Below are 23,695 nucleotides of genomic sequence, written 5' to 3' on the forward strand. Positions count from 1 at the left end.
AGTAGTAGTAGTAGTAAGTAGTAGTAGTAAGTAGTAATAGTAAGTAGTAATAGTAAGTAGTAATAGTAATAGTAAGTAGTAATGCCTTGGGCAGCAGAAGAGGCGGTGGGAGTCCAGCCTGTTATATCACAGAGACTTTACTCAAGTGTAGGTGGGATTCTTGCCTGTGTGGTGGAAAAAAGAATTTCAGGATGAGTCGGTATGAGTAAAGTCATAGTTCATGAAGGAAGAAACTGATGAGATGTCTTAGTGTGGGTAAAGGCACTGGCCACCCAAGGTTGATCCCTGGCATCCTTGTGAAGATGAAAAAGAGAACATACTTTGTTCTCTGACTTAACACATGTGTGCCATGGCATGCATAACCTCTCTATAGGCACACAATAATAAAAATCATTTTTAAAAAGAAAAAAGCTCTAATACACATTTTAAGTGTTTGTGTTAAGGGCACATTTGAGAGCTGTTTTGGGGGAAAAAGTACACACTTAGCTGTGGATATATGTGGACTTCTCAAGAGAATATCGTTCAGAGAGATCTTAAACAATCCTTTTTAAATTTTTTTTAAATTATGTACATGTGTGCCTGTGGGTATATGCATGTGTGTACAGGTACCTGCAGAGGGCAGAGGTATTGCATACCCTGGATCTGGAGTTACAGACAGTTGTGTGAGCTCCTAATACGGGTGCTGGGAACACACCAGGCCCTTGGAAAAGTACCCTTAACCACTGAGTCATCTTTCCAGCCCAATGAACCTTATTTTTTAGAAAATAAGATTATAAGGTGATATCTAAGGTGCTTTGGGCAGGATTACAAGTGTATCAGACAAAGAGCGTTGCTCAAAAATGGAATTCTTACTGACCATAGGACAAGAACGTTAGGGCTTGTGTGCTGGCTGTAATCAGTGGTTTCACCTCCCTCAAGAGGTTTTCCTACAATCACAGTGCTACCAATAAAAGGTTCAAATTAATTTGATGTTTCCCTCGGTTCACTGTCATTTTAACATTCTTATCTGAAATACCTCAACTGATTTCTCTATAGGTGATGTCATGGCAAATTTTGTTATGCTGACATTCTTGACCCTTTTTGAGACAGGGTGTCATGTAGCCTAGGCTGGCCTCCAACTTGCTATGTCGGTGAGAATGGCCTTGGACTTGAGACATTCCCACCCCCACCTCCTGAGTGCTGGGATTACAGTTCGGCACCACCACAGCTGGTTTATGGGGTTCTAGGGTAATGAACCCAGGGCCCTGTGCACATTAGATAAACACCAGCTGAACTACATCACCCCTGTCCTGTCCTGTCCTGCTCAGTGAGATGCCTTCCAGTCTCAGCCTGCTGCTGGGGCACAGACTCCACTTTATAGCACTCTTCTGCAGCTCTGAGCCCTGACCTCTGTCATCCAGGAGTATCTAACAGTTGGCCTCACATTGGCAGGTCTTTGTGGGGTGCTGGTGGATCAGAAGGGCCAAGGAAGAGAGGCCCAGAGCCCTTCTCCTTCCCGTCACCACTGATGACAGAAGTATCCAACTGAATGTAGAGGCTCATTTCCCTCATTGACTGTGAAGGTCCCAGAGGCCGTAGCTGGGAGCTTCTGCAGCCATTTTTACCTCCCTGAGTTTAAACACACAGCATGCTGAGGGGGCTAGACTAACAGCTCAGGGTGTGAACTTCACAGAGATGGGGCTCAGTGCTTGTGTTCCTGTGTCAGATTGGGCCTGTCTTCCCATTACTGTCCCCTCTTTTGTATACGTAGGGGAATGGCTCACTGTGAGGCAGAGGGCAGTCATGTAGTGGGCTGCATTTCAGCCTCATGAATTAAATATTAGCTTCAGTTTTAATTAGTTTAAATGAGCCACTCATTTCCTGCATGTGCTCATGACTCCGCCCCATCCCACCTCCCCAGTGTAAAACATGTTTGTGTGGATAGGACCAAGCAGGAGACAGGGCTTTGGTTTTATCTAGAGGGACCTGGGTCTGGTGCCACTCACTTCTCCTCTCTTTGACTTTGTGAGTCATGATGGAACCCTCCAGAGAAGATGCACAAGAGCCGGTCAGCGCATGAAGAGAGGTTCAGCCTCAGGCCTCCTCAGGGAAATGTAAACGAAAACCACAGTGAGATGGCTTCTACCCACAGGGGTGGCGGCATCAGCACCTTGTGATACAGAGTTGGTGGGGATGGGAAATGATGCAGCTGCCGTGGAAAACAGGTCCTTAAAGGATTTGGACTGCATCATCCAGTGGGTTCACTTCTGGGCACATACTGAGGAAGACTGAAAGGCAGGGTTTGTTCACCCATGTTCACAGCATCATTATCCATGTCAGCCAAGAGGCAGAAGTAACTCAGATGCCTATCAACAAGTGAATAGATCAGAAAAGTGTATATGTTCACACTCAACACACATAGGGGAACATCATTAAGCCTTAACAAGGAAGGGGATTCTGACAAGTAGCTCTCATGCATGAACTTCAAAGATGTTATCCTATGTGGAATAAGCAAGCCACAGATGGACCAATACTTTGTGGTCCTCTTTTACGGTGTGCATAGAGGTGTCACCTTCATGGAGACAGAAGGTAGAAAAGTAGTAGCCAGTGGCCTGGGGAGTGAGTGAAGGGCCATGCGTCACTGCTCAGTGGACTGCAGAGTTTCAGTCCTGCAGGGAGGAAAGGACTGTCGTGATGGATGGTGATGATGGCATCCCAACAATATGAAGATACTTAATGCTGCCGGGCCCCCAAATGGGGAAGATGCTCAATCTTGTTCGGCACATTTTAATAGAATTACGAAATAGACTCCGGAAAAGGAACTCCAAAGGCCACTCTTGACCCTTCGTCACTTTACTGTTTACATCTGGGAGAAAGTAAAGGCTTTGTGTCAGGCAGAATGCCACCAGATGGCCCTTCCCATCCCAGCCCTCTCCACTTGGAAAGCTACCTTGTCCTTCTGAGGTTGACCTCTGGCCCCCGCCAATACATGCTTGAGAAGAAGTCAAACTCCCGGCTGAGGTCAGCCTCTGTAACTTATGACATCAGCCAAGGAGGATTCGCCATAATTTTACCTGTGGCTTTTGCTTTTACTCCTTGGCCAAATAGAGAACAATGGACTGCTCTTGTCCTGCAAGGGGGCGGAGGGAGGTGTGTGTGTGCGTGTGTGTGGTACATCCCTATGGTTTTGTCAGCAGTAGAGAGCTGTTTGCTGGGAGTGGTGACTGACGAGCCTGACTCATTTGGACACTCACCTGCGGCTGCAATAATGGCTGACGTTGACTGCAGACACTGAGTGGACAGTTCTGGCTCCCTTTAGATCCCTAAACATCCTTGATCAGTCGGGAAGTTCGCAGACATCTCGTTTATTATCTTGACAGTGTTTGGTTCTAGCTCATGAGATTGTTCTCATTTGTTCATTCATGCCGTGGTGTGCATGGAGAGGTCAGCAAACAGCTTTCGGGAGTCACTTCTCTCCACCACACAGCGTCCAGTGACCCAACTCAGGCCATCAGGCCTGGCAGCAGGTGCCTTTGCCTACTGAACCATTGACAAGTGATTTTTGAACGCTAATACTTTATTTCTGGATAGCTTACGTTAAGCCATTGGGTTATTTATTTCTGCATTTTAGAGCTAGGTCTGATGTAGTCCAGACTTGTAGCCCAGTACCCCGAATTGGTGCATAGCCAATGATGACCTTGAACTTCTGGTCCTCCTGCCCCTACCTCCTGAGAACTGGCATTATAGCCATGTGCTGCTGTGCCTTGTTTTCAGCATGGCTGAAAACCTAGGGCTTTGTAGGTGATAGGTAGACACTACCAACTGAGCTACATCCCCAACTCTATTTGTTTATTTTTCCTTATTGGGAGTTGAGTGTAAAATGCTTGATGGAGTTGTCACATTTTTTTTTTTTTTTTTTTTGTGTGTGTGTGTTTTGTTTTTCAGGATCACTTCATGGACTCACACCCCCATGTTGGTCAAGTGCCTGCATTGTTCGCAAGACCACGTAAAACCTGCTGAGCATTAACCTCCCTCCCAGCAGAAGCCAGGCTGCAGGTAAGGACAGCTCAAATGCGTAGGCCTCTCATAAAGCGCTTGACCCATTGAATAATAAAGAAGGGTTTATTCGCTCCAGCGACTGGGTTTTTAAAGTGTTTGATGACTGCCACAACCAGATATCCCTCCATTTGATTTCCACTCTGTGGCTCTACAAGCTTTGATGTGTAAGAATGAAAACTTAAAAACCTGTTAAAGATGCTTGGAGCCTGACAGGAAGTACGAGTGTGTTGGCTCACAATAGTTCCCTGCTGAAGAAGATTAAGGGGGCAGGGAGGAGTGTTGGAGCAAATTTTTATTTGCATTTTGCTTACCTGCTCAACTCCTTGAGCTAACCTTAAAGGGGATTTGAAGAAACCGTGCCTTTTTCTCTTGCCCACATTCTAAACTGTAAGTATTTGAATGTTTTTTCTTTCCCCACTGCATCGTAAAGTGAATTTACTAGGGCTGTGGTTGTTTGGGAACAGGGACCTCAGCAGGTCCTCTGGGCCCAAGGGTTCTGCACCTGTAGATTCTAGCTGTCAACTGAACATATGTATTTTTAGTGACAACATCACTGAACATGTACAAACAGTCTTCCTGAAATGATTCAGTGGGAAATACAGAGTGACACCAATTTCCATAGCATGTCCGCTGTCAAGTGTTGGCCGTGTTATCTAAGAGAAAAAGCGCATGGCGGGGGCAGGATATATGTTGTGAGTAAAAAGATTGCACTCAAAGATGTGAGTATTTGAGGCTTTTGGATTCTGGAGGGATCCTGAGATCCATTCCCCAAGACTTACGTGAGGTGTTGCCCTGAATAATAATTCCCATGTAATGAAAATGTCATTTCTCTGGTTGTATGTCCATGTGTCTAGACTTTTCCTCCATTTTTGCTTCAAGGATCCTTAGCCAACGCTGGGTCTGAAGGGACTCTCTACTTTTAGCTAACACTTTTATACTTGTTCAGTTTTAACAGCGTGCTGCTGATAATGCACTTAAAATCCCTAGCACAGAAGCATGCCATGTAATCTGTGTGACCAGTGTAGCCTTTCACAAGCAAGGGAACCAGTTCATCAAATGGCTCGACTCTGCACCTTTGAATCCTGTCAGGCATGGAAAGAAATGTCCCGCACCCTCCATTCCCCTTGTTTATTATGATTAATTATTGTTTATTATTATTATTATTAATTACTGTGTTTTAAAAACTGTCTTACTGCAGTGTCATTCAGATCATGACTCATACTGATACAACTGTTCTCAGGTTCTTTAGGTTAAAATGGGGAACTCTGAGAGTCAGTATACCTTCCAAGGATCCAAGAATCATAGCAATACTGTCACCGGTGCTAAACAAAAGCCTTGCTCTCTGAAAATACGCAGCATTCATACAAAAGATGAGAAGTCTTTGCATGGATGGACTCACGGAAGCAGCGGAGCAAGCTACAGGTCCAGGTCCCTCGCCCGAAGCTGCCTTTCTCACTTCAAGAGCCACCAGCCTTACGCCACCAGACTCAGTGGACCCACGTGCAAAGTCTCAAAGGGCGCTGCCTACTCTAAGCACAGAGCGAATGCCCCAGGAAATGATTTCCAGGGCAACAATGGTGCTTTCTTACCCGAGAATGGCTTCCACTATGTTGGCCACGAGTCGCGGGAGAGCCACGTGACCTCCAGGGACTGCAATGGACACCTTCTCACCTGCTACAGGAGAAATGAGAGCACTGCCTCCACCCCGCCAGGCGAGGACCGCAGGAGCCCCAGGGTACTCATCAAGACACTGGGGAAGCTGGACGGGTGTTTAAGGGTTGAGTTCCATAACGGTGGCAACCCCCACAAAGGGCCCTCGGAGAACCCCAGTGGACCTGTACAGCTGTTGAGATACTCCCCTACGTTGGCATCGGAAACCTGCTTGGTGCCAGAAGCGAGGCGGGATTCGGGGGCCGACTCCCCGGCCAGCCAGCGCCCCTCTCCCACTGACTCTCGCCTGTGCTCCAGCAAAGGCAGCTCCCTGAGCTCCGAGTCTTCTTGGTATGACTCCCCGTGGGGCAATGCTGGGGAGATGAGTGAGGTAGAGGGCTCCTTCCTGGCTCCCAGCACCCCGGACCCCAGCCTCCCCACCGGCTTCCCACCCAGTGACACCAAAAAAACTTTCAACCAAAGCTCCTCCCTCTCCTCCCTCCGGGAACTGTGCAAAGACGCCCACCTGGGATGCCGCTCTCCGTCTGGAACCTGCCGTTCTTCCGATGAGTGCATCGACTCCCGAGTCAGCCTCAGCAACCGCGTCTCCTTTGCGTCTGACATTGATGTGCCCTCCAGGGTGGACCACAGGGATCCCATACCCTACAGTTCCTTTACGCTCCCCTGTCGGAAGTCCAAAGCCTTAACTGAGGATGCTGCGAAGAAAGATACCCTCAAAGCCAGAATGCGACGCATCAGCGACTGGACGGGAAGCCTCTCTAGGAAGAAGAGGAAACTACAGGTGAGAACACTCTGGAGTGGTGGGGGAAACCCATCTGTATTGGGAGCTACTCAGACCCTCAGGTGAGCTGGTGAACGGAAGGGTTTGGACCCAGCATGGCTCCTTTTCTGATGGGGGTTTGTCTCTCTCATTTGCTTCAGACACACACTTTGAGTCTTATCCGCCAACTCCAGTGTCTCCATGTTTTAGCTAAGCTATGGGGCAGAATACCACTACTAACTGGGTGGCTGGAGGATAGATTGGTATTTCATGGTTCTGGAGGTTGGAAAGTCATGAGGCACTGTGGTGAGATTCTGGGTAGGGCCTGTTCCTGGCTGCTGAAGGTTCCGTCCTTACACAGCAGGGAAGCGGGGAACCCTGGTCTTTTTCCCTTATGACAAGGAGACCAGTACCTTTAGGACTCTAGCTCCTGGCTCTCATCTAAACCTAATACCCACTTAAAACCCTCCTCCCCCCACCCCAGAACTGTCTCTGTGGGGGTTAAGACTTCAGCATAGAATGGAGAAGACAGTACAGCATCCAGCCGTAGCACCCAGGTCCTGTACTTAATTGCCTTGGCACTTGTCTGCAAGCCTGAAAGCCTGGTTCTGAAGCTGGTCCAACTCTTCTTGGAAAGCATAGAGCTGGGTGAAGGTCCAAGTGATCTGGTAATCTGAGGTCTTTGTTAGACCTCAATCATGAAGTTCGAATAAAAGCGGTAAGGAGACAGTCTTTAAGTCCAGATCGGGAGGCCTTCTCAACTTGATATTACTTTATATTTAAGTCGGTTCATAGACCATGGAGAATGGGCCTGTGTATGGTGCTGGAGAGAGAACCCACTGCCTTACACATGCTGGGCAAGCGCTCTTACCACTGAACTAAAGCCCCAACCCTTTGGTCTATTTGGTTTTATTTATTTTAGTGAGGTCATAGAGTTGAAAGGAATATGATTAGACAGTCAGTTTATAGGGGAACATTGTCTTAACCCCGCGAGATGCACACATTCATGTGAATATAAAACAAACAAGCAAACATGGCCCATTAAGAGCAGGTAACAATATAAGCTCTCCTGATGGGATGTTTCCTATTTATAAAGTTTACCATTGGTTACTTCCTTCTTGTGTGTGGTGCCTGCCATCCCCACCCTCTCTCCCAGGGGGGATGGAGGTCAGGTGGCCACCATGCTGTCTCCAGGACCTCTTTCATATCTCTCAGTGTAGCAATTTTCTTGCTATTGAGTTAATGTTTCTTAGGCCAAATCACCAGACAGATGCTTTAGGCTTTTGCTCCTGGCTCTTGCTTCCCAAGCATCGCACAGTGCTTGAGTAGAGCATGCTGTTCAGCCCCTACTGCCCCAGGGCTTGGATCCCAGTATTACAGAGCTGGCTATGTCCAGCTGCTGTCACCCTGTCCCCCCAGGCACACTGTTTGTTGGCCCAGAGCATATTTCGTCATCTGTGTTTGTGGCCTGACTCAGCATACAGTGATCCTGAACACATGCAGGCTCTGTTTCACCGGTCCAAAGCTATTTCACCCATTACCATGATATGTGTGGACCACTTTCTGCCACATGCAGTCACTGACTGCCCAGCCTTCCCAGGGGGACTGAACTTCCCTCCGTTTGGTGGCATGCACAAACTTACCTCTGATGTATTGTGTGCCCATGAGCAAAATAAGTAGGATTTTGAAAAGAGGATTTGAATGCTAGAAAGGACCTCCACATTTTAGAGATGAGGAAGCTGCAGAAACAAGAGGTTTGTGGTCTTCCTGGTCAGGTAGTGGAGAAGCAGGTTGGAGAACCTCAGACAAATGCTAAGATATTGTTGACAACCATTAATCATTGTTGAATGGGATGATGAAAAATTTAGACCCTTTTGTTTTGAAGTGACCCATTAGGACAGCCTTCTGGAAGTTTTGTCTGTGGATTCCCCAATGATTGATGATCTATAGATGTGAACAAGAGTGACTGTTTTTGGTAAACATCTCAGCCCTATTGTTCAGACATTCCTTTTCCTCTCATAAAAAGGATTAGGACAAGGTCCTTTAAGATGTATTCCAACCATGAATGATGGTTCAGGACTGTCATCCCAACTACTTGGGAAGCTGAGGTGGGAAGGTTGAGGTCTTTCTGGGCTACAGAGTGAGTTCAAAGATAGCCTGGGCATCTTAGTGAGACCCTGTCTCAAAGTAAAAAATAAAAAAGATGCCTGGGGACATGGCTCAGTAGAATAGCGCATTTGCAGCTCAATTGCTAGAACCACACAGAAAAAAAGGCAATCCATGTGTAGGAGGAGTCTGGGATGAGATGTCTTAACAAGGCATTGAAGTGATAGCTACTTTCTTTCAAACCCACATAAACTTCTGTATGCCAGCAGAGCAATGATTCAGAAAGCTTTGCTTGATGGACAGGCATTGGTTTTGACTTTCAAAGATGACATAGACAGAATAGCCCTTTCAATACAGACCTTTAAGTCTGTCCTCATATGTGGGAGCCTGAAAACCAGACCGCTGGAAAAGAATACCATGCTAGGAGACAGAGAAACATGTACTGGAGAGCGCTCGGTAAACACCTCATACTAATTTTAGCTGACAGAGACCCTCATCCTGCTTTGGCTAAACGTTTTGTTCTTCAGGATGGGGTAGGCTGTGCTGAGTTAACGGTGTCCCCTGCCGCCATCTCTGTGACTTGGGATGACCAGTTTGTTTCCCTATTCATGATGCATGTTCATCACAGTCAGCAGGTAGCCGGGGTCTGTGCTGTCCTTTGAGACCCTAGGCTGACAAAACAGCTGTCATGAAGACCACGATAAACTACTACAGCAGAGAAAATTGTGTTGGCTTTGAAAGCTTTCTCTCAGAACTGACATGTTTAACTTCTGCTTATATTCCCCAGGCACAGCAAATGGTAAGGCCAGGCCTGACTTCATGGAGGGGTGGGGAAATGACCCTACCGTGTGCCTTGGGGAGGACCAGAAATGTTTGGTGGCATCACTGAGGACTTCTATGGCTTGTCACAGAGAGGATTTGGGACACAAAGACTCAGTTTCTGGCCCCCTTTAATTGTAAACTCTCACTTCTGTTCCGAAGTGACACTGTCTCAGAGACCAGTGGCATGTGAGCAAGGACTCAGCACATTTCCTAACACGTGAGGATAGAGATGGGGTTTCCTTTAAGGAGTTAGGCATCATCTTTTGCTTTTTCAGCTTTATTGGGGTCTAACTAATAAGCAGAAATTGAATATATTTAACATGTATAACCTGATATCTTGACATATACAATGGGAATAATGGTCACCATAACCAAGCTAGTTAATACAGTCACCACTAACCATAGTTATCAAGTTGGCTTTATTTTGTTGCGAGACTGTTGATAATCATGATAGGCCTATTTCATATATACAAAGGGACATCAGCTACAGTCATAATGGTGCACACTAGATCTCTAGAGCTTGCTTGGCTGGTGTGTAACCAAAGCTTTATACCTGCACAGCCTCTTTCTTACCCTCGGCCTCCATGTCCACCTGTCTTGGATTCTCACATAGGTGAGATGGGTCATGCAGTGTTTGCTTCTCTGTGGAGCGATGCTACTTTTACCCCCCCCCCCCCCACACACACACTTACAGTTGTTAGTGCCCTGATCATCAAGTTACAGTAGCCACTGCCTATGGTTATGATTAGGTAGGAATGGAAATCACAGGCACTGTGCACACATATGGTAAGCTCTTGGGTCTCACACCCATCTAGCAGTTATTAGGAACTGCGTCTGGACCTATTTAAAGACATCTTATTTTTCAAAACGCTCTTCTTGAACCAAGATTTCATCATTGGCAATTGGGATTCTAGATGGACAGTTTTAGACATTGATGAGAGCCTGGGAAAATTCATGCCCCTGTGTCAGAATTAGTGATAAATACCCACATGTGGTATTTGTTCATGTCTCAAGAAGGAACAGTCTTGCTTTGTTATGGCCGGATGTTTAACGGCCCTGCAACATGAGGTCTCTTTCTTATGAGAATCAAGGACAGCAACAGTGTTTATTGGTCGTATGTAACTTGGGGACGTCTCCCTGCCAAAGATTTGCTGGTTTTGAAACACCCCGGTAAGGCTCTTGCAAGGAAAGAGATTCACCCAGTGTTTAGGGACAGGGAGTGTTCAGAAGAGTCATGGCTGCAGTAACATTCATGCTGCTAAATGAACGGCATTCCTTCATGTCCTCCAGAGTTTATAAAAGTCTCATCAAAGTGACAGTTAGGAGAAGAGTCTCCAAGTATCCTGAATTTCCTCAGTGACTCATAGCAGCTGCTTGATTCTCTCTTTGAAGCAGAGGTGTCGGCGCATAAACAAGAATGACCGCAGGACATAGTGTAAACACACTGGAAGATGCTATCCTGATTAGTAAGAGCTGTTTGTGTTCTGGGCTCTGGTTTTAGCACCTGGGCCTTGGAAAACACTCTTCAGTTGCCTGGTGATGGTTTTCCTATCAAAGACACCCAGTAAATGGGATCTGATGGTTTTTTTTTTTTTTTTTTTTTTTTTTAGATGAAATTTCCAAAAGAAAATGTCTCCACAAGGTGGAGTGTTCAAAATAGAGCCCCAACTCAATGCCCCCTGACCCATTTTGGTTTCGACGGTACGGGAATACTATCGGAAGCCCACCAACAGCTGAGTCTGCCTGACTGTGCTTATGCTTTTGGTTGTGAGCCTAGCCTTGATCGGCCAAGCCATCCCTTCAGCCCTACTTGGCTCCTCTCAACCCTCCCTTTGCAGCTAGCTGTATTAATCTGAGCTGGGTGTTTGGGATGTCAGTGCTTTTTGAACTGGCAGTGAATTTACTGCTATCTTATTTATTAATTTATTTGGTTTGAAGTAGGATCCCACTCTGTAGCCCAGCCTGTCCTGGAACTCACTAGATAGTCCTTGTTGGCCTGAACTCACGGCATCCCTCCTGCCTCAGCTTCTCAAAATGCTGCTGGGTTACAAGTGGAAGCCACCACTGACAGCTGGCTTCCTCCCATTCAGCAATGAGTGCTTGGTCAGTCAGTCAGCCGCTTTCCATGAAAGCTAATAAAGGCATCGGGATCACCGTCTTACATTTGTCGCCTGGCTCTAACTGGCTGGCTGTGTGTTCTGTGTCCCCAGGTTTAGCAGGAGGCGGCAGCCATTAGCCAACTGTAGAGCTTATTCAGAGTGGCTTGTGTTCAAGTTTGTATTGGAACCAATATTAAAGTTAAGAGTCACATCTTAGGTGTCCCCCAGTGCCTGGAGTGAAGCAGGAACTCAGATGGAAGGAGATGGACAAAAGAGTTCACTTTTTTTTTTTTAAAGATTTATTTATTTATTATATATACAGTGTTCTGCCTGCATGCATCCCTGCAGGCCAGAAAAGGGCACCAGATCTCATTCTGGATGGCAGTGAGCCACCATGTGGTTACTGGGAATTGAACTCAGGACCTTTGGAAGAGCAGCCAGTGCTCTTAACCCCTGAGCCATCTCTCCAGCCCAAGAGTTCACTTTTAAGATAAATTCCTGAATTAAATAAAAATGCAAATCTTAACAAAACAAAACCACAACCTACAATTACTAGGCAGTACCCCAGTGTATTATGAATCCTTAGAGCTTGGATTTTACTGTATAAAGTGGGAAATAAGATGGTAGTGATTACTATGTATAAGAGTCTAAGCCTGGGCAGTTGGCCAGAGACTTCTTTGGAGACAGGGAGAAGTGGTGTGGGGATCAACCTAATCATACCGACTCCTAGCCCTGCCCGTCCTGCCCCCCACTCCATGGTTATTTTCTAAGTCAATGATTTCACATGACTTAGGAGAAAAATGGATGATAAGAGCATGGATTCTTTCCTAGAAGACACTGAATCACAGTTAGCCAAGAATATCATTCTAGAACTAGTATATTTTAAGTATATTAACTGATGTGATGTTGAACTCAGGCTAGGTTCAGAGAGCCACTGGCTCCCTGTTTACCTCTTTACATTTGACTCCGTGGTGTGCGTGAGATTGTGTGGTACAATTTCTAAAATTCTTTCTGGTTTGGAGATGTGATGATCCCAGTGGTTTTGTTACAAGGCTCTTTGCATCACTGTTGTTGGATGTAGCCACATTACATCCAGGCTGTGTAGAGGACTGTTGCTGTGGGTACCGTAGCTTGTGATGATGACTGGCTGGGAATTTGTGTTGTGTTCAGGAACCGCGGTCCAAGGAGGGCAGTGAGTACTTCGACAGCCGCTCTGACGGACTGAATGCAGACGTGCAGGGGTCCACGCAAACATCTGCCTTACTGTGGTCAGGGGGCTCAGCTCAGACCCTGCCCCAGAGAAGCGAGTCCACTCACGTGATTGGCAGCGATCCCCTCCGACAGAACATTTACGAGAATTTCATGCGAGAGCTGGAAATGAGCAGGACCAACATGGAGCACGTGGAAACGTCCACAGAAACTGTGGAGTCCAGCAGCGAGTCCCTTAGCTCCCTGGAGCAGCTGGATCTGCTCTTTGAGAAGGAGCAAGGAGTGGTCCGGAAAGCCGGGTGGCTCTTCTTCAAACCCCTTGTCACCTTGCAGAAGGAGAGGAAATTGGAGCTGGTGGCTCGGAGGAAGTGGAAACAGTACTGGGTGACGCTGAAAGGTATGTGGGTCGCGGTTCACTGAAGGCTTGTCCTTCAGCTACCCTGTCGCCAGGAAGTGCTGGTGGGTCAGCATGAGTGTGAGTAAGTAAAGGATACTGTGTGTCTGTGCTTGCGTGCAGTATATACACATGTACATGCGCGTACATGCAGAAGCAGGAGACAGGCTCGGATGCCATTCCCGAGGTGCTATCCACCTTATTTTGAGACAGCCTCTCTCCGGCTTAGAGATCTCCAATTCAGCCAAACTAACTGGCTAGTGAGCCTCAATATCCACTTGTCTTTACCTTCCCAGCACTGGGATCTTAAAAACTATTACTATGCCTAAGTTTTTGTTTTTTAATGTGGATTCTGGGGATCAAATGCAGGGCTTCATGCTTGCAAGGCAAAAACTTGATGACCCGAGTCACATTCCCAGCCCTAACTTGAAAGATTGTGACATATCATCTCATAGCACGCTCTACTGAAAGTACCTTTTAAATTAAGTTATTTTCTATGTATGTTACTCTGCCATTCTTTGATATTTTACTTGTATCTCGAATAATACGGAACCCTAAATAACAGTCACATACACGTCACTTACTTGTATTTTCCATTCTGCACGTGCTCAGAATTCCAAAGCTAGAATTCCCTTCCTAGACGGAATGTTGTCTAGAAAATTGGACCTGTACCTTCCCCGTTTATGGACTAAAAACATCTTATTGTCACCACCACTGTAGAGCTGTTTCATTTGTTTGGGTTGGTCCTGGGGCTTTGGACATGCTAAGCATACGCTGAAAGACAATACTACACTCTCAGTGTGACCCCCTCCTTTCTACTCCCACCTTTCCCCATGTTCCTTTCTTAGAACAGAAATAGGAACTTGTCTTGTTAAGGTAAGAACACCTCTTACAAGCGTTGCCAATTAGCAACTGTGATTGCTTTGCTTGATGCGAGTGTAGGGGTTGGAAGAACTCCATCTTGTGAGGCGGTGAGATGCCTCAGTGAGCACGGCCCTGATTATGCAGGTGCAGACAGGAGGCAGCCTCAGCCTCCGCAAAGGCCTCCTGTGATTGTTAGAGAGGCCGAATGACGTTTCAGAAGTCATGATTGGATGTCCCCACCCCTACTTCCACAGAGAAGAGAGCAGAAACACAAAATCACACATGGACATAGTAGGTGTGAACTGCCTAAGTGCCTGCCTCATGGTACCCCTTCTTAGCTTTCCTGTGCTCTCTGTTAAGCAATTTCTGAACCCCTGCCCCAACCTTGGTGGGTAGGCTTCATTTCTTTATTGTCTCATTAGCTCCTCTAGTAAATTTCCCCAGTGGACAGCATGTGCTGTGTGTGAAGGCCCCAGGACCCAGTGACTTCTCATTATGGGTTAGGATCCTTATGGTTCATGACTGGCTGAGGAAAGCAAAGAACAGACCCAGTTTTTGAGTCTCAGGGAAGCAGGCTTTCATGCATGAGAGGGGAGATTTGGAAACATGAAATAAAGGATCAGATCCGGTAAGAAGTTGGAAGGGATAAGAAAATTAGGCCTTAGCTGCCTCAGGACAGGGTATGAGATTTTGCTGAAACGTTTTGTAAATGCAAAAGGGTTTAAGGATTTGATTTGTAGGCCATGGGGAAATGTGTTTCCAGGGAGATAGGGTAGAAGTAAAGGTGAGTGTGTCTTTAAAGGATAGCTGTCATCCTCCATCATTAGAGGACTCTTGCGATGGAGGTGACAGTGCCCTCCCTTCTCCCTAGTCTTGTGTGACAGACTTTTCCTAGAGAAATAGAACAGGTCTACAGTACCAGGTACACCATGCCTCCCATGGAGCAGGCATCCAGTCCAATCCAAAGCCTTGGCTACCCCCATAACCTTCATGTCTCCATTTCTTCCTTCTGGGAATTCACTGTGTTAAGGTCAACTTTCTTGGCTTCTATAAATTATAATGTTGGAACTAATATATTTGGGCTAATCTTATTTGAAAACACACACACACACACACACACACACACACACACACACACACACACACATATATATATATATATATATATATGTAATTAAAATGTAGAAATTATCCTTGAGGTAATCATGTGGATAAATTGAAAGTGGTTTTCTGCAGAGAGGGATTATACTGAACTGTCCTGTGACCTGCTGTCACAACTGACGTATACAGGGCCGAGCAGACAAGGATCAGAGTTTGGACTATAGAACATTTAACAGGGAACATCTGCCTTTTCCAATGAGTGGATTTCCCTGCAGTTCACAGGGTTTCCTGGGCTGAGAGGGCTTGTCAAGGTTACTCAAACTCACAATATCCTGTGCGTGAGGATGAGGGTGCTGAGGTGAGAAGTTCAGATCCCTGCTCCACTGTGGTGTGGCCTGGGGCACCCGCACATGTGACTGCACCCCCGGTTTCTTATTGGTAGATTGGAGTCTGCCACTCTGACAACCTTGTAGGACAGCCATGTGGAGAGAATGCCTGTGGAGTCAGGTGGAGGTACGCTGCATTGTCATTGATCAGTGATGCCACGTTGAGCACATCGTCTAGTTTTCATTCTGGTTCCTGAGAGTTTGACTAGGCATGCTGCCCGTGCCAGGGTTTCCTTGTTCAAACACCGGCCTCCTTTGCAGGTGTCTGGGGACATTTGGGGATTGTATCATTTACCTCTCACACCTTTCCTACATTCTCTGGTCCTGTGGTAGGGACGTTATCCTGCTTCTCTCTTTCCCAGGCTGTACTCTGCTGTTTTATGAGACTTACGGAAAGAATTCCACAGACCAGAATAGCGCCCCACGGTGTGCCCTCTTTGCAGAGGACAGCATCGTGCAGTCTGTCCCAGAGCATCCCAAGAAGGAGCACGTATTCTGCCTGAGCAACTCCTGTGGGGACGTCTACCTTTTCCAGGTACTGCTGCTGCTGCTTTGCAAATGGAAGGATGAGGTGACGGCACATGGATGATTGAGAGCAAACAGGATTAAAAAGGAACTTGGACATGAATTCAGCAAATGTTCTATTATGCTTTGGGATTAGGGTGTGAGCAGGAGACTGTGGCTTCTCATACCTACCCGTACCAAGACCTGGCCATTCCTGTAGCAGGCATTTGTCAGGTCCTCATGAAGTTCCAGGCTACCGCCTGTCATATCATGTGAGGACAAAGAGAACATATTGTGCTCTGTGCCCTACATAACACACGATTTGGAGAGGGTAACGTCCAAGAGTTCCAGAACTGAGATCTTTTAAAGAAAGCCTGGGGATTGTAGCCAGGGAAGCTTCAATGACTCCCAGGAATCTTAGTAAAAGTCAAAGAAGTAGCTTTTCAGGTACACTAGATCCTCCTGGACAAGTGTTGTGAATGTGACTGCTGTCTTTGGATAATTAATATCCAGGATATCTGCCCCTGGGATTTTTAGCAATTTGATAGAAATGCCTAGCATGGTGGTGATTTTCTGGTACCATTGACGAGCACCTGTGTCTTCTTGGAATACTTAGGCCAACTTCTTGACACTTTGGACTTTGAACAAGTAGGTTTATGAGAGTTCACAGAAGTGAAGGGGTGGTGGTGGTAAGTCACACCTGTACTTGGGAGGCTGAGGCAGGAGGATCACTGTGAGTTCAAGATTATCCTGGGCTAGAATAGTGCTTTCCAGCATAGCCTGAGCTACACAGAGAGACTCTATTTTGAAAAACCACCACCACCAACACCACCACCACCAACTAAAAGACCTTATAGGATTGCTTTTAGCATGAATGTGCTATGTATGATATGATGTCACCTTGGGTTGATAGACCCTTGTTTTCTTTCACTAACTGGGAGCTGTTTATTTGTTCCTTGCTTTTCTGATTGTTACACTTACATTTCTGCCTTTTATTTCCATGATGACGTACCCTGACAAATATCAACAAGAAAAGGTTCATTTAGTTCAGGATTCTAGGTCACAGCGCATTACTGTGGGGAAGTCACAGTGTGTGTGTGTGTGTGTGTGTGTGTGTGTGTGTGTGTGTCCGTGTCCCCGTGTTCCTGGGGGTTTGAGGCAGCTAATCATATCATATTCATAGTCAAGAGCAGAGAAAGAAACAAATGTGGGCATGTGCTCATGTGCACACACACACCCACACTTGACACACACTCACACCCACACATCACACACACTCACTCACACCCACACATCACACACATACACACACACTCACACCCACACCCACCCCCACACCCCCACATACACATGGTGCTGAGCTCAGTTTCTCTACTCTAACACAATCCAGGACCCAAAGTAGGGAAAGGTGCCCTCTACTTTCAGTCTGGCCTTTTCATGTCAATTAAAGCAGTCAAGATAATCCCCTGTAGACATGGCCACCTTGTAGACAAGGTCAACCTTATCTAGACAATCTAGTCTTCATGGGAAATCCTCAGCTATATCAAGCTAGCAGTTAGAAGTAACCAGCATAGACTCTGCAGACCTTTCTGCTTAACTTTTTTTTTTTTTAACTTCATTTTTTTAAAAAAATTGTTTATTTTTTTATGTGCATTGGTGGTTTGCCTGCGTGTATGCCTGTGTGAGGGTGTCAGATCTTAGAGTTGTAGACAGTTGTGAGCTGCCATGTGGGTGCTGGGAATTGAACCCAGGTCCTCTGGAAGAGCAGTCATTGCTCTTAACCTCTGAGCCATCTCTCCAACCCCTCTGTTTAACTCTTTATGTTCTTCTCTCAGAGTCTTTGAACCTGAGTTAGGTGCTTATGTTTGGGAAACTGAACTTTGGAAATCTTGGTCTTCCATTTTGGAGAGAACTTTTGTGCTCAAACAGTCTCAAACAGTTCCTCCATCCCATGTGTAGGCCACAAGCCAGACAGATCTGGAAAACTGGGTCACCGCCATTCACTCGGCATGCGCATCTCTTTTTGCAAAGAAGCATGGGAAAGAAGACACGGTGAGGTTGCTAAAGAGCCAGACCAGGAGCCTGCTTCAGAAGATCGACATGGACAGCAAGATGAAGAAAATGGCGGAGCTGCAGCTGTCCGTGGTGAGCGACCCCAAGAACAGGAAGGCCATCGAGAACCAGGTACCAGTGATTGCCTGTCACCCCACAGCCGCCTAGACACGCTCCCGAGTGGGTTGTCTCCTCCCTGCTCTGTTCTTCGCTCTCTTACGCATTGCACATATTGATATATCTCAGAGCTGTGTCTGACTTGAAAGCATGAAAAAATAATGACGAAATGTGAATCTTATTTCTAAGAGATGTACATTCTAGTTAGAAAGCAAGCCTGGAAAACATGACAGTGAAGAACGTTCTAAAATGGGCTAGAATAGGTGAGCCTATGCTATGTTAAGACATTGTTGAATTATGTGTGGGGGAAGGGGCCGTTGTTTTGTTTGGGACAGATGCAACAGAGAGGCGGCTTAGGGCTCCTGAGCACCCTAGCATAGAAGTGTTAGTTGGCATAAGTACTTGGCACTTGGGTGGGATGGATGCTGGTGCCATGTCAATGTCTTTCCTGTAACAGAGCCCATAAACTAAGTGGTTTATAAAGAATGGAAAGTTATTGTTTGTGGTTCTGGAATCTGAAAGTCCTCTATCAAGGCATGAGCAGGTTCCATGGTAGATGGGGCCGGCTTCCCTGTGTGTAGGTGGTGTGTTGTCTTGCTGTCTTCTTCTCTGGTGGGAGGAGCAAAGCAATTCTGTGTGTTCCCTTCCTAAGAACACTGATGTTATTCCTGAGTGCTCTGCCAGAAAGCCCCACTCCCCTACTCTGTCACCTTGGGAATTCAGGCCTTTGACGTGGAGATCTGGGGGAGACATACCATTCAGGCCATAGGGATTTTGACTCTAAGGCTTGGGTGGGTTGATTGTATCCTGTTGTTGTGAGTTAGATTTTAAATGTCCCCGAATGTGCTGAAGGCTTGATCTCCTTTCAGCAGGCTTCACAGGAGGGGTCTTTAGGGGGCCATTGGCTCACAAGGACCGTGATGTCATGGATGAAGTATTAAAAGTAGTAAAAACTAGCCGGGCGGTGGTGGCGCACGCCTTTAATCCCAGCACTCGGGAGGCAGAGGCAGGCGGATCTCTGTGAGTTCGAGGCCAGCCTGGGCTACCAAGTGAGTTCCAGGAAAGGTGCAAAGCTACACAGAGAAACCCTGTCTCAAAAAACCAAAAAAAAAAAAAAAAAAAAAAAAAAGTAGTAAAAACTTTAGGATCTGGAGCCTAGGTGGAGGAAATGGTAAGGGAAGGGCTGCCCTGGAAGGGTTTATTTTGTCTCTGGCCTCCTCCCCTCTCTCTGCTTTCCAGCCACCATGAGGTGAGTAGCATTGTTCTGCCCTGAGCAGTCCTCTGTGTTCTGTCTCACCACAGGCCAAGAAACAACACAGCCTGTGAACACGCACTGAAATCTCAGAACCTGTGAGCCAATATAACCTCTGTGAGCCAATATAACCTCTTCTCTCAGTTGTTTTATCACAGCGATGGAGAGCTGACTGCCTTCTTGGCGCTGAAGGTTGGAGGTGGATGTAGTGTTTTAAGTTGGGGAGAAAGCATGGTAAAAGTAACCATTCTGGGAAATGTCGTTTGAAGGACAGATTGGCTAAGGAAAGACAGTGGGCAGAAAAGTGGCAATGGATGTTTAGGTACAAAGGTCTCATAGCAAGGGACATAAAAATGCCTGTGAGTTTAGTTAGAAAATGCCGGAATGCAGTTTTCTGTAATTCTATAGAATTTATGCTGCTTAATGGAACGGTTCGTGGGGAAGATGCTCCACGTGATCAGAGCCGCTGCTGGCAAAGCCCAGGAGGAAAGCAGAGGGTGGAAAGCCTCGGAGGTTTTGTCCCAGTGACGGGTGCTCCCCACCCGGAGCCTCGCCTTCTCTCCGCTGTGTCCTGCTTTCCTCTGGGAAGAGCTCACCTGGCACACGGGCATAACCCAGGGGAATAAAACCCATTGTTCTTCTGCTCCAGCACATCAGGGCAGTGTTTCCAAAGGAAAATCCCGGGAGTTGTCTCAAGCAAAGAAGATAGAAAGACTTCCCAGGTAGAGGTAGAGTTGATGTCACAGGTAGAGGTGGAGATGCAGTCATGTCCTTGTGCGTCTTCATCCATTGCATTATGATAACTATAATCTGTAGTCTCCATCTTAGAGTGTGGGTTTTTAATTTCAACTGAGGTAGGATTGCTTCTGAGTCTCAGGTTAGCCTGAGCTACAGAGTAATAACTGGCTCAAACCAACCAACCAACCAACCAAGAGAGCAAATTGTATACGTAACCTCTACCGTATGGGTGTGTCTGAGAGTGCCCTGATAATCACTTTTATTTTTTTATTTTTTTTTTATTTTTTTTTTTTTTTTGGTTTTTTCGAGACAGGGTTTCTCTGTGTAGCTTTGCGCCTTTCCTGGAACTAACTTGGTAGCCCAGGCTGGCCTCGAACTCACAGAGATCCGCCTGGCTCTGCCTCCCGAGTGCTGGGATTAAAGGCGTGCGCCACCACCGCCCGGCTGATAATCACTTTTAAAGCAAACCAAGTTAATTTAATGTCTTGGTGTATTTGATCAATAACTACCTCTACTGTGTCACAGGGTAGTTAAACTAGTTAGGGCTTTTGTTAGGTGAATAATTTGCTTGACAATTTGCTTTCATTTTCTCTTGCTTTTCATAGTCTCATGGAAGGCCTCTTGAGCACACAGCTTTTGGATACTAATTTGTCTTTGTTGTTTGTTGATACCTTGGTCCAGAAGTTATCCTTAATGCTTCAGCTTGCAAGAGCCTCTCAGTTACCTATGTGTGCAGGGTGTGTCCTGGGTTTAACGCCCAAATCCCACATGGCAGCTCACAACATCTGTGACTCCAGTTCCAGGGGGCCCAATACCCTCTTCTGGCCTCTGTGAGCACTGCACACATGTAGCACATAGACTTGTAGACATGCAAGCAATACACCCAGACACATAAAGTTTAAAAAATGTCAGTGGTCTCTGCCTATAAGTACATGCTCTACCCTCTCTCCCTCTCTCTCCCTCCTTCTCTCTCTCTTTCCTTTACCCTCTCTTCCTTCCTCCCTCCCTCCCTCCCTCCCTCCCTCCCTCCCTCCCTGTCTCTGTCCTTCCCTCTCCCTCTCTCCCTCCCTCCCTCTCTCTCCCTCTCTCTTTCCCCCCATATATTTTGTTGCATTGTCCGTAGTTTGTGAATGATTTCTGGACGGTGTCTCATCACTTCTGATCTCTTGATAGGCAGGCCTTGCTACTATATAATGTTTTACATAAATATGGGAGTCTTGAGTAGTTAGGTGGCCCAAAGAGGAACTCTTTGTACAAATTGGGATCAGCAGAGCCTGTTAGTGTAGGCCTATAGTCCCAGCTACTTGGGAGGCTAAGGCAGGCAGATCATAAGCCAGCCAAGGCTGCACAGCAAATGACTGGCCACCCTGGGCGATTTATCTAGACCATGTCACGAAGAAAGGAAGTCAGACTGCTGTTGTAGCTTAAGTGTAGAGCATTTGTTAGCACATGCAATGTCGCGTCCACCTCGACCAGCAAGGATGACGCAACGCCAGACTCTTCTCTAAGCAGTTTATTCAGGAACCTTGAACAATCTTCTGACCCTGGGGATAGTCTTTTTCTTCTTCTTCTCTCTCTCTCTCTCTCACTCTCCTCTCTCACTCTCACAGTCACCCTCACAATCACCCTCAAGAAAGCCAGCCCACGCCCTTTTATAGCCACTGGGCAAATCAACCCCGTGGTGCCACGTGGAAAATGCCGCTAGGGTCAGACACGTGCAAGCAAGCCAGATTAGGTCCAGGTGTGCAGAAGCAAGCCAGATCCTAGCCTTAGCCAAATAAGGAGCACCTGCCATCGGGAAGGCAGAAGCCAGACGCTGCGCCATCTTTGAGGCACGGCCGTGCACGGCTCTCTACAATGCAAAGGTGCAGGCGTGTTATCCCCTGAGGCCCATTGCCCACTCTTTGATGGAGTCCTGTTTGTCATTTTGAGTATACCTTCCTGATATCACCAGCTCTTCACTCTGGTTTGCCTCACCCCTGCTGTCAGCCCTAATCCCCGCCCCCTTCACCACCCCTCCCCTACCTCCTCCACACTCTTCCACACCTGCCTCACAATGCTCTGCAAATTCCTGATGAGAAACTCTTTGGTTGAGCCTCAGAAATTCTGCCGTAAAGTCATCTCACCATGTTGGAGTTTTTTTTTTTTTTTTAAAGGTCATAATTTAGTCACCTTTCCCCTAAGGGTCCTGACAGGAGTCACAGCCACTGAGCTTACTCTTCCTAACTCAACTGTCAGGAAGAGGTAGAGAGAGCCATTTGCTGTCCATTTGCTAGACCCGAAGCTAGAGAAAAGCAAGTGTGTTACAGGCATGGATTGGAGTCCAGAGGATGCCCATGATTTTCCAGGTTCTTGTGCCTCAGAACAAAGAATAGGACCCAAGCACATATGGATAGAGGTAGAAATAGAAGAGGTTATTAAGAATGAGAAACACACTCCCAAGAATGATGTGGGTCGGAGAGTGGTCAGCCAGGAGCGGGTGTGCCTATAGGTGTGGTTCACACGGCACCCACCTTCTGCCCCTTTAGTGTATTGAACTCTTCTCAGACGTGCTCTGCCCCTTACACATACTCTGGTGTGGAGGTATCTAGTCTGCTGTTAACTGGATGATTTGTATGTTAACCTTGATACGTCTTTCTCCAGGTCCTTCTCTTTTTCGATCATATAACATTTCTCCCAGAGACTCCAAAACCTTCAGGTCTAGTGTGTCCTCACAATGGCAGATCCGATGGTGTAAGATGACATCATGCAAGACAGATAAAAATCTCTGGGACAGGATCTCTTTGAAGTTGGTGGGTGGAGAAAATGGTTGTCAACGCCCTTCCCTGATAGACACCGTGACACTGTCACAGCGACAATGTCTGTGTTTCATGCTGCTGTGGAGGTCCCACGCTTTGCTTAAAATAAACCGTGCTACAGTCCTGGCCTCCAGCCTCCGGGCTGTTTCACGGGGCAGATGATGCAACTTTCATTTGAGCGTGTCCAATGCGCACCAGACCCCGCTGTGTGTCCTCATGGGGAGTGCCTTTGAAGTCCTGAGGGAGGAAGCACTGTAAATTAAGTCCAGTTAGTACTTTATTTTCCTTTCCGTTTATTATTTCAAACAAGTAAATCAGGACAAAAGCCTCACCACCCTTAGGCAGTCTTGGCATCCTCCGAGATGGCTTCCCCTCCCCCTCACAGCCTGCCTCCTTGTGTCCCCTTTCCAAGAACTTAGGGTTCTACCCATTGAAGAGTGGGCTGGAAAAGGGGTGCAGGTATGCTACCAGCGCTGCTATGGTGTTTGGAGGAACCCCACGAGAGGGGCTGTATCCATTGCTCCAGCCTTAGTGTACCATGAGCATCCCTTTATATATTTACATAAAGATGATAAGGATGCGTTGTGTTTAGACATTTGTAAACTGTGGTGAGGGGGCAGTGTGGATGAAGCCTTGAAGATGTGATGACGTGGGGGGGGGCACAATTTGTGGAGTAGAATGGAGAATAGTCATGAAGGAGTTTGAGGACAAGGCTAGTTGATGAAGGTACTGTGCACAGATATGGGCTCCCTTTAGTGGGAAGTAGGGAAATGTTGAAAGTGTG

At 46.8% G+C, this 23,695-nt stretch overlaps 1 protein-coding gene across 1 annotated transcript in view; it reads left to right on the forward strand.

Annotated features, from left to right (window-relative positions):
• Tiam2 (TIAM Rac1 associated GEF 2) overlaps nucleotides 1-23,695 on the forward strand; it is a 140,387-nt gene that overhangs the window by 25,009 nt on the left and 91,683 nt on the right. Inside the window, exons 2-6 of the mRNA XM_059272808.1 lie at nucleotides 3,925-4,035; nucleotides 5,279-6,490; nucleotides 12,667-13,102; nucleotides 15,813-15,985; nucleotides 17,914-18,138. Of these exons, the coding sequence (XP_059128791.1) occupies nucleotides 5,294-6,490; nucleotides 12,667-13,102; nucleotides 15,813-15,985; nucleotides 17,914-18,138 (2,031 nt within the window). The 5' untranslated portion in view covers nucleotides 3,925-4,035; nucleotides 5,279-5,293. The remainder of the gene's footprint in view (nucleotides 1-3,924; nucleotides 4,036-5,278; nucleotides 6,491-12,666; nucleotides 13,103-15,812; nucleotides 15,986-17,913; nucleotides 18,139-23,695) is intronic.

This window comes from Peromyscus eremicus, chromosome 8b, assembly GCF_949786415.1.
Source record: "Peromyscus eremicus chromosome 8b, PerEre_H2_v1, whole genome shotgun sequence".
Lineage (NCBI taxonomy): Eukaryota > Metazoa > Chordata > Mammalia > Rodentia > Cricetidae > Peromyscus > Peromyscus eremicus.